The sequence below is a fragment of the Otolemur garnettii genome, unplaced genomic scaffold (assembly GCF_000181295.1).
Source record: "Otolemur garnettii isolate 467f Iridium unplaced genomic scaffold, OtoGar3 scaffold00007, whole genome shotgun sequence".
In the NCBI taxonomy this organism is placed as follows: domain Eukaryota; kingdom Metazoa; phylum Chordata; class Mammalia; order Primates; family Galagidae; genus Otolemur; species Otolemur garnettii.
In genome coordinates this window covers 739,931-755,752 of record NW_003852402.1, presented here as the reverse complement: position 1 = coordinate 755,752, position 15,822 = coordinate 739,931, and the positions used below count along the sequence as shown (strand labels likewise).

At 42.9% G+C, this 15,822-nt stretch overlaps 1 protein-coding gene across 1 annotated transcript in view; it reads right to left on the bottom strand.

Moving 5' to 3' along the window:
- Positions 1-15,822, bottom strand: part of TTLL8 (tubulin tyrosine ligase like 8) — a 56,727-nt gene that overhangs the window by 19,504 nt on the left and 21,401 nt on the right. Inside the window, 1 exon segment of the mRNA XM_012814107.2 lies at positions 1,612-1,760. Coding sequence (XP_012669561.2) covers positions 1,612-1,760 — 149 coding nt within the window.

Sequence of the window (15,822 nt, the reverse complement as noted above, 5' to 3'; positions counted from 1 at the left end):
GTTGCAGCCATCATTGTTGTTTGGCGGGCCGGGCTGGGGATTTGAACCCACCACCTTAGGTGTATGTGGCTGGCGCCTTAGCCGCTTGAGCCACAGGTGCCGAGCCATCTCAGAAAACAGTGTTTCAGGACAGTTGTTTAGGGCTGAATGCAATAATTTTTTAATAGTTTTTTTAATCACATAAAAATCCCACTTATGAATTTCTTTTAAATGAACAAAACTCTTCAAAATAACTTAAGAGGCAAACAAAATCCAAACTAAAGTAAAAACCTATTAGATGCTAAAGGAAAATGACAATATTAAGTAACAGAAACAAGATGAAGCAGCTTAAAGCCATATCAAGAGAAAATTTCAGGCTTGGCGTAGAGGGTCACGCCTGTAATCCTAGCACTCTGGGAGGCCGAGGCAGATAGATTGCCTGAGCTCATGAGTTCAAGACCTGCCTGAGCCAGACCTAGATCTTCTCTCTAAAAATAGCTGGGTGTTGTGGCAGGCGCCTATAGTCCCAGCTACTTCGGAGGCTGAGGCAAGAGAATTGCTTAAGCCCAAGAGTTTGAGGTTGCTGTGAACTGTGATGCTACAGTCCTCTACTGAGGGCAACGTAGTGAAACTCTGTCTCAAGCTCCCCAAAAAGCTTAGCATTTAAGTCAGAGATAAGAAGAAAAAAAATCACTGAGGAAAATTAAAAAATACAACCAAAAGTTTTGTCTTTTGGAAATATGAATAAGATCAGAAAACCACCTTGAAGTTCTGGGGTTTTTCCTGGGGGTGTTATTTTTGGTTTGTCTATTTAAATTAGGACACACAGTACTCACTACTAGGAATAAAAAAGAGAATACAATTATAGCTCTAATTCAAGAAGATGAGGTAGAAAACTACAGACAAAATTTAAAAGGTGTTAAGGCTCTACCTCTGAGAGAGACCCTAGTATTTACAGGTGAGTTGTATAATAAATCCAAGGGATAGGAATTCCACTGTTATCTGAGATGAAAGTCCTCCACCTGTTTACAGGCTACCAAAGCCTGTTGCCAAGATCTAAGACAATACAACAAAGAAAACCATAGACCAGTTTAACTTATGAATACAAATGAGGAAACCCCAATTAATGAGCTTTGTGATCAGAACATAAGCTGTTAAGACACCTCTTCCAGCTCAGTGCCCGTAGCTCAAGCAGCTAAGGCACCAGCCACATGGACCAGACCTGGTGGGTTCCAATCCAGCCTAGGTCTGCCAAACAACAGTGACAACTACAACCAAAAAAATAGCTGGACGCTGTGACAGGCGCCTGTAGTCCCAGCTACTCCGGAGGCTGAGGCAAGAGAATTGCTTAAGCCTAGGAGTTGGAGGTTGCTGTGAGCTGAGACATCACGGCACTCTACCCAGGGCAACAGCCTGAGGCTCTGTCTCAAAAAAAAAAAAGACACCTCTTCCTCCAGGTCCACTTGGGCACTCACCAGTCCTGAGCCTATTGACTTTGGCATTCTGCACCCTGTTCCCTTGCCATAGAGCCCGGGAGCCCAAGCTGAGCCTTGCCTGTGGGGGCTGGTGCCAAGCTGGTGGCCTCAGGGTAGTGAACTGGTGCACAGGCAGCACCCACTGCAAGGGACTCACCTCGGCCCCGGGACTTGGCCGCAGGCTTTATGATCCAGATGTTCCGCAGCCCGTCAATCTCCGTCTGAGGCTTCACAGACGTGATTTTGTTCAGTAAAGCCTGGCACTGCGAAAAGTAATTTCTTGAATTGGAGATGAAAGCATCGCCGCTACAAAGCAAGATCCAGAAGGTACATGAGACTCTGAGACACAGAGCCCGGCCTCACTGAGTAAGCAGGTGCTTCGGCTGTGGGGCAGTCTAGGTCCCATCTGGTGGGACAGGGCTGGGGCAGGCCCAGGACCTCGGTGCTGCTACCCAACAGGATGATCCTGTTAGGAAGCTGCCTGGCCCAGGCAAGCCTGCTTGTGTCCCCATCTATGTCTTCATCAATGCAAGCTGGGCAGTCAGTGTGACCCCAGGACCCGTTGGTGGCTTTGCAGTTATAGCAGTCATGGGCCTGACTCAAGAAGTCACTGTGATGTAAGGGAACAACAGGAGGGGCTTTGTAAAACTGTTCCAGTGGCTTCCAGAGCTCAGGGCACATTACTGCTGCCTGGGGGAGGAAAGCCCACCCTGAAATGGCAGCCACCCCAGGCCCATCGGACCTTCCATATGTGGGCAGATCCAGAGCTGTGGGAGCAGGTATGGGCGTAGGGGCCCCAGCCTCCTAATGAGGCAGCTGCAGCAAAGGGTGGGTGGCACAGTCACATTATGGCTCAGGCTGGGGGTGGAGGAGCAGAGCCCTCAGGGACCTGGGACATTTGTGTTCCATTCACTCCTGTGGCAGGGACAACGAGAAGATAAAAATGAGGCTGGGGTGTCCCTGACAGTGTAAGAGGCCCCACTGTGTGGTGCTGCAGTGGGAACTAGAGGGGCATGGCTCCATGGTGACAGGCTTCTCCCTGGGTGCAGGTGACCAGGTAGCATGCCATGCAGCAGGCAAGGCCACGCTCCCTGGGGTCCCACTGGACTGGCATGCACCCCTCTGTAGTAGGTGTCATGCCATATCTGAGCCCAGGATGGTAACAGTTCAGTCTGGCCTGACCAAGACATAATGCCCCCAGACATGGTTCCCTGTGACATCCCTATCTGGCATAGACTGGCCCCAGACCATCGTGGTGCACACAAGTCAAGGTGTGCTGGTCATGGCCAGAGCTCCCAGGAGACCAGCAGGCTCCTGCTGACTCAGGGGCTCAGAAAGGACTTGCCACCCTGTGGGAAGGATGCCCTGGCAGCTGTGTGGACAGGACAGGCCCCAACCTGGAGCAACCCACATGCTGCTGAGGTTGGCATTTGGGCAGGACCACCCTTGACTGCAAGTCCGAGGTCATCCTGGTGTAAACTTATGTCACCTACACTTCAGCTGGGGACCCCTGGGAGGACGTGAGAGCTGCCCTGGAACTGTGCATCCCACACCGGCTGATTGTGAGGGGGTGTTGCCATCTCGATAGCCAAGAGCCTAGAGCTGCAGTGAGTGAGAACACAGGGTCCCTGCACTGGGCCTCTGAGGGAGACTTGCCAGGTCCAGGATGTGCCAGCCTCAAGGATTGTGTGGGAGCTGAGGCTGCCACCTGGTGGTAAATCCTGGGAAAATGCAGTAACGTGCATAGCACCAGGTCTGAGGAGCAGCTGCACGACTTCAGGGACACACTCTGGTGTGGGGCCACCCGCAGCAGAGCTAAGTCCGTCTGGCTCCTCCAGGTCCCCCCACCCTGACTTCCATCACTGCGACAGCACGTCCTGCTTTGAGGGCGTCTGGCCACTCTCAGCCCAATACCGAGTCAGCCAGGCCAGCGGTTTCCAGGTCTGGGCCATTACAAGTGGCACTCTGGGAGGACGTGTTCGTTTCTCTTCAACAAGAACCTGGGCACAGGGCGCTGAGGACACCTATGTGCACAGGGCACTGTCACAGACTTCTTTGAAGGGAACGTGCTGGTTCTCACTCCACATGTGGGATTTCTTGAGGCCCCACACATGGGCTGACATTTGGTGTCTGCCTTTAATTTTAGCCACAGGTTTGTGTGAAGTGCAATCGCACTGTGGTTTGAGTTTTCACATCTCTGGTGCAGAAGCTGGTGAGCACCTGTCCTTGTGCCTGTCAGCCATGTGCACGTGGTCTTCCGAGTGCTTTGTCTTTTCAATCGGATCCTTTCTCTCTTCTTACTGATTTGCAGGTATTCTTTTTACCTTCTAGATATGAGACATGTTGTAAATGCATTCTCCCAGTTTTGTGGCTTTTTTCATCTTCTTTATAGCATTTTTTGATAAACAGAGTTTTTTGTTTTTTGTTTTTGAGACAGAGTCTCACTGTGTCACCCTCAGTAGAGTGCTATGGCATCACAACTCACAGCAACCTCAAACTCTTGGGCTTAAGCGATTCTCTTGCCTCAGTCTCCTGAGTAGCTGGGATTACAGGCGCCCGCCACAATGCCCAGCTATTTTTTGGTTGTAGTTGTCGTTGTTTGGCAGGCGTGGGCCAAATTTGAACCCTCCAGCTCCAGTGTATGGCACCCTAGCCACTGAGCTACAGGCGCCAAGCCTAAACAGAGTTCTTAATAAAGTCCCATTTATTGTCTTTTTAAAAATTATGATTAGTGCTTTCAGTGATCTGTTTAAGAAATACTTGCCTGGTTATGAAAATATACTCAATGCTTTCTCAGTTTTTTAACTTTCACATATCATATGATATGTTTCAAATTAATTTTTGTATATTTATGAAGCAGGATTCAAGGCACATTTTTTCATAGAATGCCCATTGCTCAAGCATTATTTAGAGAAAAGACCAGCAAAGAGGATCTGAATTCAACCAGTCATGTCGTGTGTGTGAGGCTCTTTTCCAGACTGTTGTGTTACACTCATCATCCCAGCATCACATTGTCTTAATTTTTGTAGATTTAGAGTAAGTCTTGAAATGTGGAGCATGAGTCCTCTAGTTTTGTTTTTCTTGATCAAGCTTGTCTTGGTTTTTCTTAAATCATTCAAATATCTGTATAAATAAGCTTGTTGATTCCTCTTGCCCCCACACAAAAATCTCTGCAAGGAATTTGTTTGGAATCACACTGTATCGATGGATTAGTCTGGGAAAGATAAACATCTCTACACTATTGAGTCTTCTAATTCATGAACATATTTGTTATGTATTTACATAAACACACACATACACACATTTGGTATTTAATATCTCTTTATAATTTTTAGTTTAGGGTCTTGAATGTGTTTTGCTAGATTTATTTCTAGATATCTGTTCTTATTTTATGTTATTGAATATTGTATTTTTAGAATTTCATTTTATAATTGTTGCTAGCACATAGAAATACAACAGGCTTTTATATATTAATCTTGTAGTACTTACCCTGCTAAGTTCACTTAATTCTAAACCATATTATTCTTTTAAAAAATTTTTTTAATAGTAGGTTTTTAAATCCAATATATTAAAAATATTATTTTTCAACTATAATCAGTATAAATATTATTAATGAAATATTTTACATTCTTTTTCACGTACTGAGTTTTTGTTTGTTTGTTAGTTTTTGAGACAGAGTCTCACTATGTTGCCCTCAGTAGAATGCTGTGGCATCACAGCTCATAGCAACTTCAAACTCTTGGGCTTAAGAAATTCTCTTGCCTCAGACTCCCAAGTAGCTAGGACTACAGGCAACCACCACAACACCTGGCTATTTTTTGTTGTTGTAGTTGTAGTTGTTATTGTTGTTTAGCAGGCCCCAGGCCTGATTCAAACCCACCAGCCCTGGTGTATGTGGCCAGTGCTCTAACCACTGAGCTACAGGCGCTGAGCCATCATGTACTAAGTCTTAAAATTCAGTATTATTAATGCTTTTTTTTTTTTTGAGATGGAGTCTCACTTTGATGCCCTTGGTAGAGTGCAATGGCATCATAGCTCACAGCAACCTCAAACACTTGGGCTCAAGTGATCCTCTTGCCTCACCCTCCCGTGTAGCTGGGGCTACAGGTGCCACACTGCCAGCCCAGCTATTTTTAGAGATGGGGTCTCGCTCTTACTCAGGCTGGTCTTTTTGTTGTTGTTGTTTGTTTATATACTTATTTTTTTACACCGTGACCCCCATTCCCCTCTCTTCTCCCCTCTCTCTACTTGCTCATTCCTCTACCTCCCCCAGTTTGTTTTAGCTCATCAACTGCCCTCATGTTAAAATTGAGTACATTCGATTCTTGCTTCTATGTTCTTGTGATGCTTTACTAAGGCGCTGGCCATATACACTGAGGTAGGTGGGTTAGAACCCAGCCTGGGCTTGCCAAACAATATTGACAACCGCAACAAAAAAATAGCCAGGGGTTGTGGTAGGCGCCTATAGTCCCAGCCATTTGGGAGGTTGAGGGAAGAGAATCGCTTAAGCCCAAGAGTTTGAGGTTGCTGTGAGCTGTGATGCTATGGCACTCTACCAAGGGTGACATAGTGAGACTCTGTCTCAAAAAAAAAAAAAGAAGAAGAATGTGCTCCTTCCACCTCCATCCAGGTTAATACAAATGATGTAATGTCTCCATCATTTTTAGTGGCTGAATAGTACTCCATGGTAAACGTATACCACAGTTTATTAATCCATACCTAGGTTGGTGGGTATTTAGGCTATTTCCACATTTTGGCAATTGTAAATTGAACTGTGATACACAGTCTAGTGCAAATGTCCTTATGATAAAAGGATTCTGGGTAGATTCCTAGTAATGGGATTGAAGGATCAAATGAAAGGTCTAGTTTGAGTTCTTTGAGTATTCTCCATACTTCCTTCCCAAAAAAGGGTGTATTATTTTGTAGTCCCACCAGCAGTGTAAAAGTGTTCCCTTCCCTCTATATCCATGCCAGCATCTGCAGTTGTGGGACTTTATGATGTGGGCCATTCTCACTGGGGTTAGGTGATATCTCAGGGTGGTTTTGATTTGTATTTCTCTGATGATCAGGGACAATGAACATTTTTTCACATGTTGTTACATTGGTCTGTCTTCTTTAGAGAAGGTTCTATTCATCTCTCTTGCCAGTGGTCTGTGGGATTGTCAGGTCTTTTCTTGTAGATTATTTTGAGTTCTCTCTAGATCCTAGTTATCAAGCTTTTGTCCAATTCATGACATGCAAATATCTTTTTCCATTTGGAAGGTTTTCTATTTGCTTTCGTTGTTGTTTACTCAGCCTTACAGAAGCTTTTCAGTTTAATTAAGTCCCATTTGTTTATTTTTGTTGTTGTTGCAATTGTCCCGGAAGTCTTCTTCATAAAATCTTTCCCCAGGCCGATATCTTCAAGTGTTTTCCTCATACTTTCTTTGAGGATTTTTATTGTTTCATGCCTTAGATTTAAATCTTTTATCCATCTTGAATCAACTTTTGTAAGTGATGAGAGGTGCAGGTCCAATTTCAATCTATTACATGTTGTTATCCAGTTCTCCCAATACCATTTATTAAATAGGGATTCTTTTCCCTGGTGTATGTTCTAGTTTGGTTTATCAAAGATCAGGAAGCTGTCAGAGGTTAGTTTCTTGAGGTTGCTCACGGCACAGTTTCAATTTGGTTCCAAATGTCAATGTCTCTATTTTTGTGTCAATACCATGCTGTTTGATCACTATGGCCTTGTACTATAGCTAAAAGTCTGGTAGGGTGATACCTCTGGTTTTGTTTTTATTATTAAGAATTCCCTTAGCTATACAGAGTTTCTTCTTGTTCCATACAAAACAAAAAATTGTTTTTTCCAATTCTTGAAAGTATGATGATGGTATTTTAATGGGGATTGCATTGAATCTACAGATTGCTTTGGGCAGTATAGACATTTTCACAATGTTGATTCTTCCAAGCTATGAGCATGGTATATTCTTCCATTTGTTAATATCCTCTGCTATTTCTTTTCTTAGGGTTTTGTATTTTTTTTTTTTTTTGCAGAGGTCCTGCACCTCTTTTGTTATGTATATTCCTGGGTATTTCATTTTTTTAAGCTACTGTGAAGGGAATTATATCCTTGATTAGCTTCTCATCTTGGCTATTATTGGCATATACAAAGGGTACTAATTTGTGGACATTGGTTTTATATTCTGAGACATTGCTGTATTTTTTGATCATTTCCAGGAGTCTTGTGGTTGAGTCTTTGGGGTTCTCTAAGTATAAGATCAGATCGTTAGCAAAGAGCAAGAGTTTGAGCTCCTCTGCTCCCATTTGGATGCCCTTTATTTCATTCTCTTGCCTGATTGTATTGGCTGGAACTTCCAGCACTATGTTGAATAGTAGTGGTGAGAGAGGACAGCCTTGTCTGGTTCCAGTTCTAAGTGGAAAGCTCTCAGTTTTACTCTAGTCAGTATAATATTAGCTGTGGGTTTATTGTAGATGGCTTTAATCAGATTAAGAAATGTGCCTCCTGGCTCAGCGCCTGTGGCTCAAACGGCTAAGGTGCCAGCCACATACACCTGAGCTGGGAGGTTCGAATCCAGCCTGGGCCCACCAAACAACAATGATGGCTGCAACCAAAAAAGAAAAAAAATGTCCAGGCATTGTAGCAGGCACCTGTAGTCCCAGCTACTTGGGAGGCAGAGGCAGAAGAATCACTTCACTTGAGCCCAGGAATTGGAGGTTGTTGTGAGCTGTGATGCCACGGCACTCTACCCAAGGCAACAGCTTGAGGCTCTGTCTAAAAAAAAAAAAGTGCCTCCTATGCCTATATTCTTAAGTGTTCTAATTAGAAAAGTATCCTGAATTTTATTGAATGCTTTTCCTGCATCTATTGAGAGGATCATATGGTCTTTGTTTTTGCTTCTGTTGATATGGTGAACTACATTTATGGACTTGTGTATGTTAAACCAGCCTTGCATCCCTGGGATGAAACCAACTGGATTGTGATGAGTGATTGTTTTTTAATGAGTAGCTGTAATTATTGGTTAGGATTTTATTAAGAATTTTTGCATCTATATTCCTTAGTGAAATTGGTCTGAAGTTTTCCTTGATAGTTGGGTCTTTTCCTGGTTTGGGTTATCAGGATGATGTTTGCTTCATAGAACGTGTTGGGGAAGATTGCTTCCTTCTCAAATTTTTGGAATAGTTTCTGTAGAATGGGTATAAGCTCTTCTTTGAAAGTTTGATACAATTCTGGTGTGAAGCCATCTGGACCAGGGCATTTTTTTTGTTGTTGGGAGATTTTTTTATTGTTTCTTTGATGTCAGTCCTTAGAATCAATCTGTTCAAGAAATCTATTTCTTCTTGATTAAGTCTAGGGAGAGGGTATGATTTCAGATATTGATCCATTTTCTCCACATTGTCAAATATCTGGGCATACAGTTTCTTGTAGTACTCAGAGTTGATCTCTTGTATCTATGTGGCATCTGTTATTTCCCTTTTATCATTTCTGGTTGAGGTTATTACAGATTTTACTTTTCTGTTTCTAGTTAATCTGGCCAAAAGTTTATTGATTTTATTTTTTCAAAAAACTAACTTTTTGTTTTATTAATTTTCTTAATGATTCCTTTGTTTTCAATTTCATTAATTTCTGATTTAATTTGGTATTTCTTTTCTTCTGCTGGGTTTGGGACTAGATTGTTTTTTTTCCAATTCCATAAGATGGTTCATGAGTTTGTTGATGCATTCTGTTTTTCAAAAGTAGGTATCTAATGCAATAAATTTCTCTGTTAATACTGCTTTTGTTGTTTCTCACAGGTTTTGGTAACTTGTGTCTTCATTGTTGTAATGTTTGAGGAATTTAATGATTTACTCTTTTATCTCTTTTTGAACACAGCTATCATTCAGCATAAGGTTGTTTAATTTTCAAGTCTTTATTTGGGGATGATTGTTTTTGTTGGAGCTGAGTTCCACCTTTATTGCTTTGTGGTATGAGAAGATACAAGGCATAATTTCTGCTCTTTAAATTTTGCTGAGGTTTGATTCGTATCCTAGGATATGGTCAATTTTGGAGTACATACCATGGGCTAATGAGAAAAATGTATATTCTTTAGCTTTGGGATGGTGTGTTCTATATGTGTCTATTAATCTCATTTGTTCTAGGGTCACATTTAAGTCCTTGGTATCTTTGTTTAGTTTCTGTTTAAAGGATCTGTCCAGTTCTGTCAGAAGAGTGTTAAAATCTCCTACTATTATGGTGTTAGGGGATATCATGTTTCTCAGACCCATGATGGACTGTTTCATAAATCTGGGAGCATTTAATTTGGGTTCATAAATATTTAAAATTGAAATGTCTTCTTGTTGTATTGTTCCTTTGACCAGTATAAAGAGACCATCTTTGTCTTTCTTAACTTTAGTTGCTTTAAATCTGCTTGTATCTGAAAATCAGATTGAAACCCCTCCTTTCTTCCTATTTCCATTTGCTTGAAATACTGTTTTCAATCCCTTAACCCTGAGTCTTGATTTGTCTTTCAAGGCTAGATGTGTCTCCTGGAGACAGCATATGGATGGCTTGTGCTTTTTTATCCAATCAGCCAGCCTGTGCCTCTTTAGTGGTGAATTTAGTCCTTTGACATTTATTGAGAGGATTGGTAAATGTGGTGGAGTTATATTCATCTTATTTTGTGATAGTCCCTTGTGTACTTTTATCCTTTGTGCCATTGTGGAAGCTAAGTTTTGACCTTTAGCTTCTGGGTGTTTACTCTGCTGGTGGTCCATTGTGGTGGTCAGTGTTGAGAATAGGTCTAAGTATTTCCTATAGAGCTGGTCTTGTTGTGGTGAATTTCTTCCATTTGTATATCTCCAAATTTGATTTCTCCATCAGTTTTGAAGCTTAGTTTAGCAGCATACTGAATTCTGGGCTGGAAATTGTTTTGTTTAAGAATGTTGAAGGTGGGCAGCACCTGTGGCTCAAAAGAATAAGATGCTGGCCCCATATGCTGGAGGTGGTGGGTTCAAACCTAGCCCTGGCCAAAATCTGCAAAAAAAAAAAGAATGTTGAAGGTGGGGCAGCGCCTGTGGCTCAGTGGGTAGGGCGCTGGCCCCATATAGTGAGGGTGGCAGGTTCAAACCCAGCCCTGGCCAAACTACAACAAAAAAATAGCTGGGCATTGTGGTAGGCACCTGTAGTCCCAGCTACTTGGGAGACTGAGGCAAGAAAATCGCCTAAGCCCAGGAGTTGGAGGTTGCTGTGAGCTGTGTGATGTCACCCCACTCTATGTAGGGCGATAAAGTGAGACTCTGTGTCTACAAAAAAAGAATGTTGAAGGTGGATGATCATGTTCTTTTGGCTTGGAAGGTTTCAGTTGAAAAGCCTACTGTCATCCTAATGGCTCTGCCTCTGTAGGTCAGTTGGCACTCACTCCTGGATACTTGAAGAATTTTTTCTTTCATCTAGACTTTGGTTCATTACAATGTGTCTTGGAGAAGCTCTGTTAGAAGTGAGATGATTCAGGGTCCAATATCCATCTGAAGAGTGTGTGGGGTCTTTAGTAAAAGTGGGAAGTTTTCATTTATGATAGTCTCCAGTAGGTCTTCTATTATTTTGAGACAGTCTTCTTCCCCTTCAGGAACCCCTATTATTCCTATGTTTGAATGCTTCATGGAGTTTCCCTGATTGTCTCCTTCATTTCCTTAAGCTCTGCCATATCCTTTCTATAGTCTACATATCTCTCATCTGAATTTTCATTCTGTCTTTCCATTTTCTCATCCATTCCTTTTATTGTCTTTATCATCCATATTTTAAATTCTTTTTCTGTCGAGTTCATTAATTCTTTATAGGTGGAGTCTTCTGCAGTAGCTGCCTCATGATCCCTTAGGGGAGTTCCTCTGGTTTGATTTTTTGTGTTGCCCGAATTTTTCTGTTGATTCCTCTTCATGTGTTCTTTCCTCTTGTTCACCTCACTTCTCTCCTTTTTCCTTCTCACTGCCTCCTTTGCTTTAAACAGAAGTCCTTGCTCTTGATGACAGTATAGTGCAATATGTTGCCAGAACACCAGGTGGCACTGTGGTTTTTTCAAAACAGAGAGCACAGCCAGCAACCTCTATGGTCCTTACTACAAACTTAGTTGTCTTTGGTGATTGCTTTCCTCAACATTCAGACCCTGCTGGGTTGGGATCTCAAGTCTCACAGGAATCCATTAGGGGCAGATCTCACACTAGCCCCTGACTCCAGTTCCCATGGGGTGCGGGAGTCCCTCAGCCTGTCCCAAGAGTGGAGCTTTGATCCTGGCAGGCAGAATTAAGATGGCCATGCTTTAGGCCCCTGCTAAATCCTTCTCAAGATCTCCCCACAATGGTGACCCCCTGGCACCAAGGCCTTCTCATATGGCTGCCTCTCCAACCACCAAACCTATGGCAAATCCACTCCAACTAGTATTCAGTTCTGGTTGCTTTATACTGTTCAAGTCTGCCCACTCTTCCAAGATTTCCACTCAACAGGCAGCTTCCCCCAACAACTGAAAACTCTAGACATACATTCAAGGAGAGGGGCCAGCCGATCCCAGCTGTCACAATCACTTGCCTGATTCATCAGATTTCCACACTCCTGATCATACGCTGTATTCAGCTCACCACCTCCTTGCTGTGCTTCCTGAGCAATGACTCTGGGTGAGGACCCCATGCCAGATATGGCTGGGTTCTCTCTTTTCCCCCAGTCATTCTGGGAGAGCTCACTGAACGATCTTTTTGGTCTGCCATCTTGCTCTGCCCCTAAACCGTATAACGCTTTAAAATTTTCTATGGGCATAATCGTGTCATCTGCAAATAAAGAGTCTTACCCTCTTTTCTGATCTGTCTTGTCTTTCTTCTCCTGGTACTACTAAACCAGATAGTGCTGTGCAGAATTCTGATGGTGAGCATCAGAAACCACAAAAAAATACAGTAGGACCTCTGAAAGTTGACCACCCAAGGGACTGTAACAAGCTGGTCAACATACAGAGGTGGTCACCTAAAGAACCAGGCCTGCTGTACTGACACATACATGGACTCTACTTACCTATACTGCTTTTATAAGAGAATATTATAATCAAAACACAGGAAAATCACATATACAGTGTCATACAAAATCAATACATTAACTGTTTTCTCATGTTTGATCACTCTTTCTGAAAAAAGAGTCCCTGCTGATCTTTTCTTATTCTTTTTTTTTTGAGACAGAGCCTCAAGCTGTCACCCTGGGTATAGTGCCCTGGCATCATAGCTCACAGCAACCTCCAACTCCTGGGCTCAAGTGAGTCTCCTGCCTCTGCCTCCCAAGTAGCTGGGACTACAGGAGCCCACCACAACACCCAGCTATTATTTGGTTGCAGCCGTCATTGTTGTTTGGTAGGCCCAGGCTGGATTCGAACCTGCCAGCTCAGGTATATGTGGCTGGCGCCTTAGCCGCTTGAGCTACAGGCACCGAGCCTCTTTTCTTACTCTTATTACAAATGTAAGTGGAGAAAGCACTCTCAATGCTGGCCACACCACTCAGCACACCTGGGCATTTTTCCACAGTGAGTGACTCCAACTGCATTATCAGATGCCTAACATCCTCTTCTTTTGGGGTCTCTGCATTTCTTTGTCATCCTCACTTGCTCTTTCCACTTCATCAGATGCTTCATGCACTTCTATGCTGGTCTGTACTTTGGTCAACATCACTTGGAACATTGCTTCTCAGGTTCATTACAGGCTGCCTCATTATCCATTGCAAAAAAACCTTCAAAATCTACTCCTTTGAATTGAACCATGAGAGATGGACTATCTGATGGGGCCAAAACATCATGCTCTTGGGTTGTAACAAATCCAACTTCACTGAAACACTTCCATATCATTCCTGGTTGAACTTTATTCCAAGCAGAACTGACCCACAGGAAAGCATCCAGTGTGTTCACTCATGCAGCAGATGAAGTTGCTTCCTCAGGTGACCATAGGTGTGAGTTTTAGTGATGACCCCCTTGCAGGGACTGGGCTTGGTAGTGCATTTTAAATGCTTTGGTGATGGCTTGGTCAAGAGGGTGGATATTTGAGGTTGTGTTTGGAGACAGAAATTTCAGTGGATGATTCACTTGCAAGGGACAGAACAATTGTTTATTGTCAGAACAAACCATTTCTTCATTTCTCATCAATACCCTTTACCCACTCCTCTAATAGGGTACCAGTCATCATGAGCATTTAAGTGGGGAGGGGGTCCTTTGGGCCTCAGATTCTTGAATGTGATTGACTCAACCAGAGAGAAATCAAGGGCTTTAGTTTCTCTCCAGTTGAGTTAGCACACAGCAGAACCATAAAACATTATTTGGAAAGTTTTTAGTTCTTATATTTGTCACCCTTCTTGTCAAGGTTCCTGTCAGACATTGACTTGAAAGAGAGTTGGCACTTGTCAATGTTAAAGATGTCATCGTCTCTGAAGCCTCTGGGGAACTCTGGGAACTTTTTTTTTTTTTTTTGGAGACAGAGTTTCACTCTGTCCACTCACAGCAACCTCACACTCTTGGGCTCAAGAGATCCTCTTACCTCAGTTTTTCTGTTTCTTTCTCTTTTTAAAATTTTATTTTTTTGGTAGAGTTGGGTCTCACTCTTGCTCAGGCTGGTCTTGAACTCCTGAGTTCAGGCAGTCTGCCTGCCTGGGCCTCCCAGAGTGCTGGGATTACAGATGTGAGCCACTGTGCCTGGCCTGGGAACTTTTTGATGGACTCTTCCCCAGCATGTGCTGGGCCTTCATTGGATTCATCACATAAGACTTTCTGAGAGATTTCATGTCACAGTCTAAATTTTTTTTCTATCTTTGAGGCAGAGTCTCACTCCGTCACCCTCAGTAGAGTGTCGTAGTGTCACAGCTCACAGCAACCTCAAACTCTTGGGCTTAAGCAGTTCTCTTGCCTCAGCCTCCCAAGTAGCTGGGACTATAGGTGCCTGTTGCAATGCCCAGCTATTTTTTTGTTGCAGATGTCATTGTTGTTTAGCTGGTGCTGGCCAAGTTCAAACCCACTGGCCCTGGTGTACGTGGCTGGCACCCTAACTGCTGAGCTATGGGTGCCAAGCCACAGTTTAATTTCTTGAGCAACCACTTGATGCTTAGAAATCTGCCACCTTGAATTCCTATGTGAATTCTTTAACAGCTTTTTGGCTAATTACCCCATACTTTGGGGCCCTTACTGCCCTCATTAGTGTGAACCAGCTTGATGTGGCTTCACCAACTTCATCGAGGGAAGCTTTTCTCTGTCTCCTCTGTAGGTCTCCACTTTCTCACTGTCTCTCTTCAAGTACTCCTGTTTATGTTTTTGGATGTTGCTATCATCTTGCTAACACCAAACGTTCTGCCATCTTTCTTCGGCTGCTGCTTTCCAGATGTAGAAGATCAACCTTTTCCTTCAATGTCAGCTCTTTGTGTTCTTTCCTTTGGGACATAAAGTCTTGGTTAACTGTAAATTTTTTCAGTAATTGTAGGGTGTACCTACAATTCAGACTAGTTCTTCATGTTGAAAATTCTTCCACAACACATGATAAACAACAGGACATTAGGCTTTATCCAACATGTGGTGATAATAAAACACACAGAAAAGAACTTAGACTAAAGAAAAAAATAATACAACTAGAGGGCAAAGCCCACACCTTCTACCCTTCATGTGGAGTAGACTTAACTGGCCCAGTCGTAGAGAGTAAAATTAATATTGTATGTTTTGTGTCACAGTCCAAGTGGTCAAGATATAGCTTACAGAAGTGGTCAAGATACAGATGTCAGTCTTCCATTGAGTACATGTGGTTCATGTCTGGTCTATGAAAATTGGGTCAACTTAAGATGGTGGTCAATGTAGAGAGGTACTCAACTATGGAGATTCTGCTATATTAGATGTATGATTCTTTTTATTTATTTATTTATTTTGAGATAGAGTCTCACTTTGTTGCCCTGGGTCGAGTGCTGTGGTGTCATAGTTCACAGTAACCTCAAACTCTTTGGCTTAAGCAATTCTCTTGCCTCTGCCTCCCCAGCAGCTGGGACTACAGGCACCTGCCACAACACCCGGCTGTTTTCAGAAACTGAGTCTCGCTCTAGCTCAAACTGGGCTCAAATCCATGAGCTCAGGCAATCCACCTGCCTCAGCCTCCCAGAGTGCTAGGATTACAGGCATGAACCACTGTGCCCAGCTGATGTAGGACTCTTACAGATAAACTTTATCAAATTAAAAAGATTTTTTCTTCATTTCCTGATTTATCAAAAAAAAAAAATTAAACCAGGTAAGTATTAAGTTTCATCTGTTTGTTTGCAATATTCTTTTCTTTCTTCTTTTTTTCTTTCTTTTTCTTTTTTTTTTTTTTTTGAGACAGAGCCTCAAGCTGTCCCCCTGGGTAG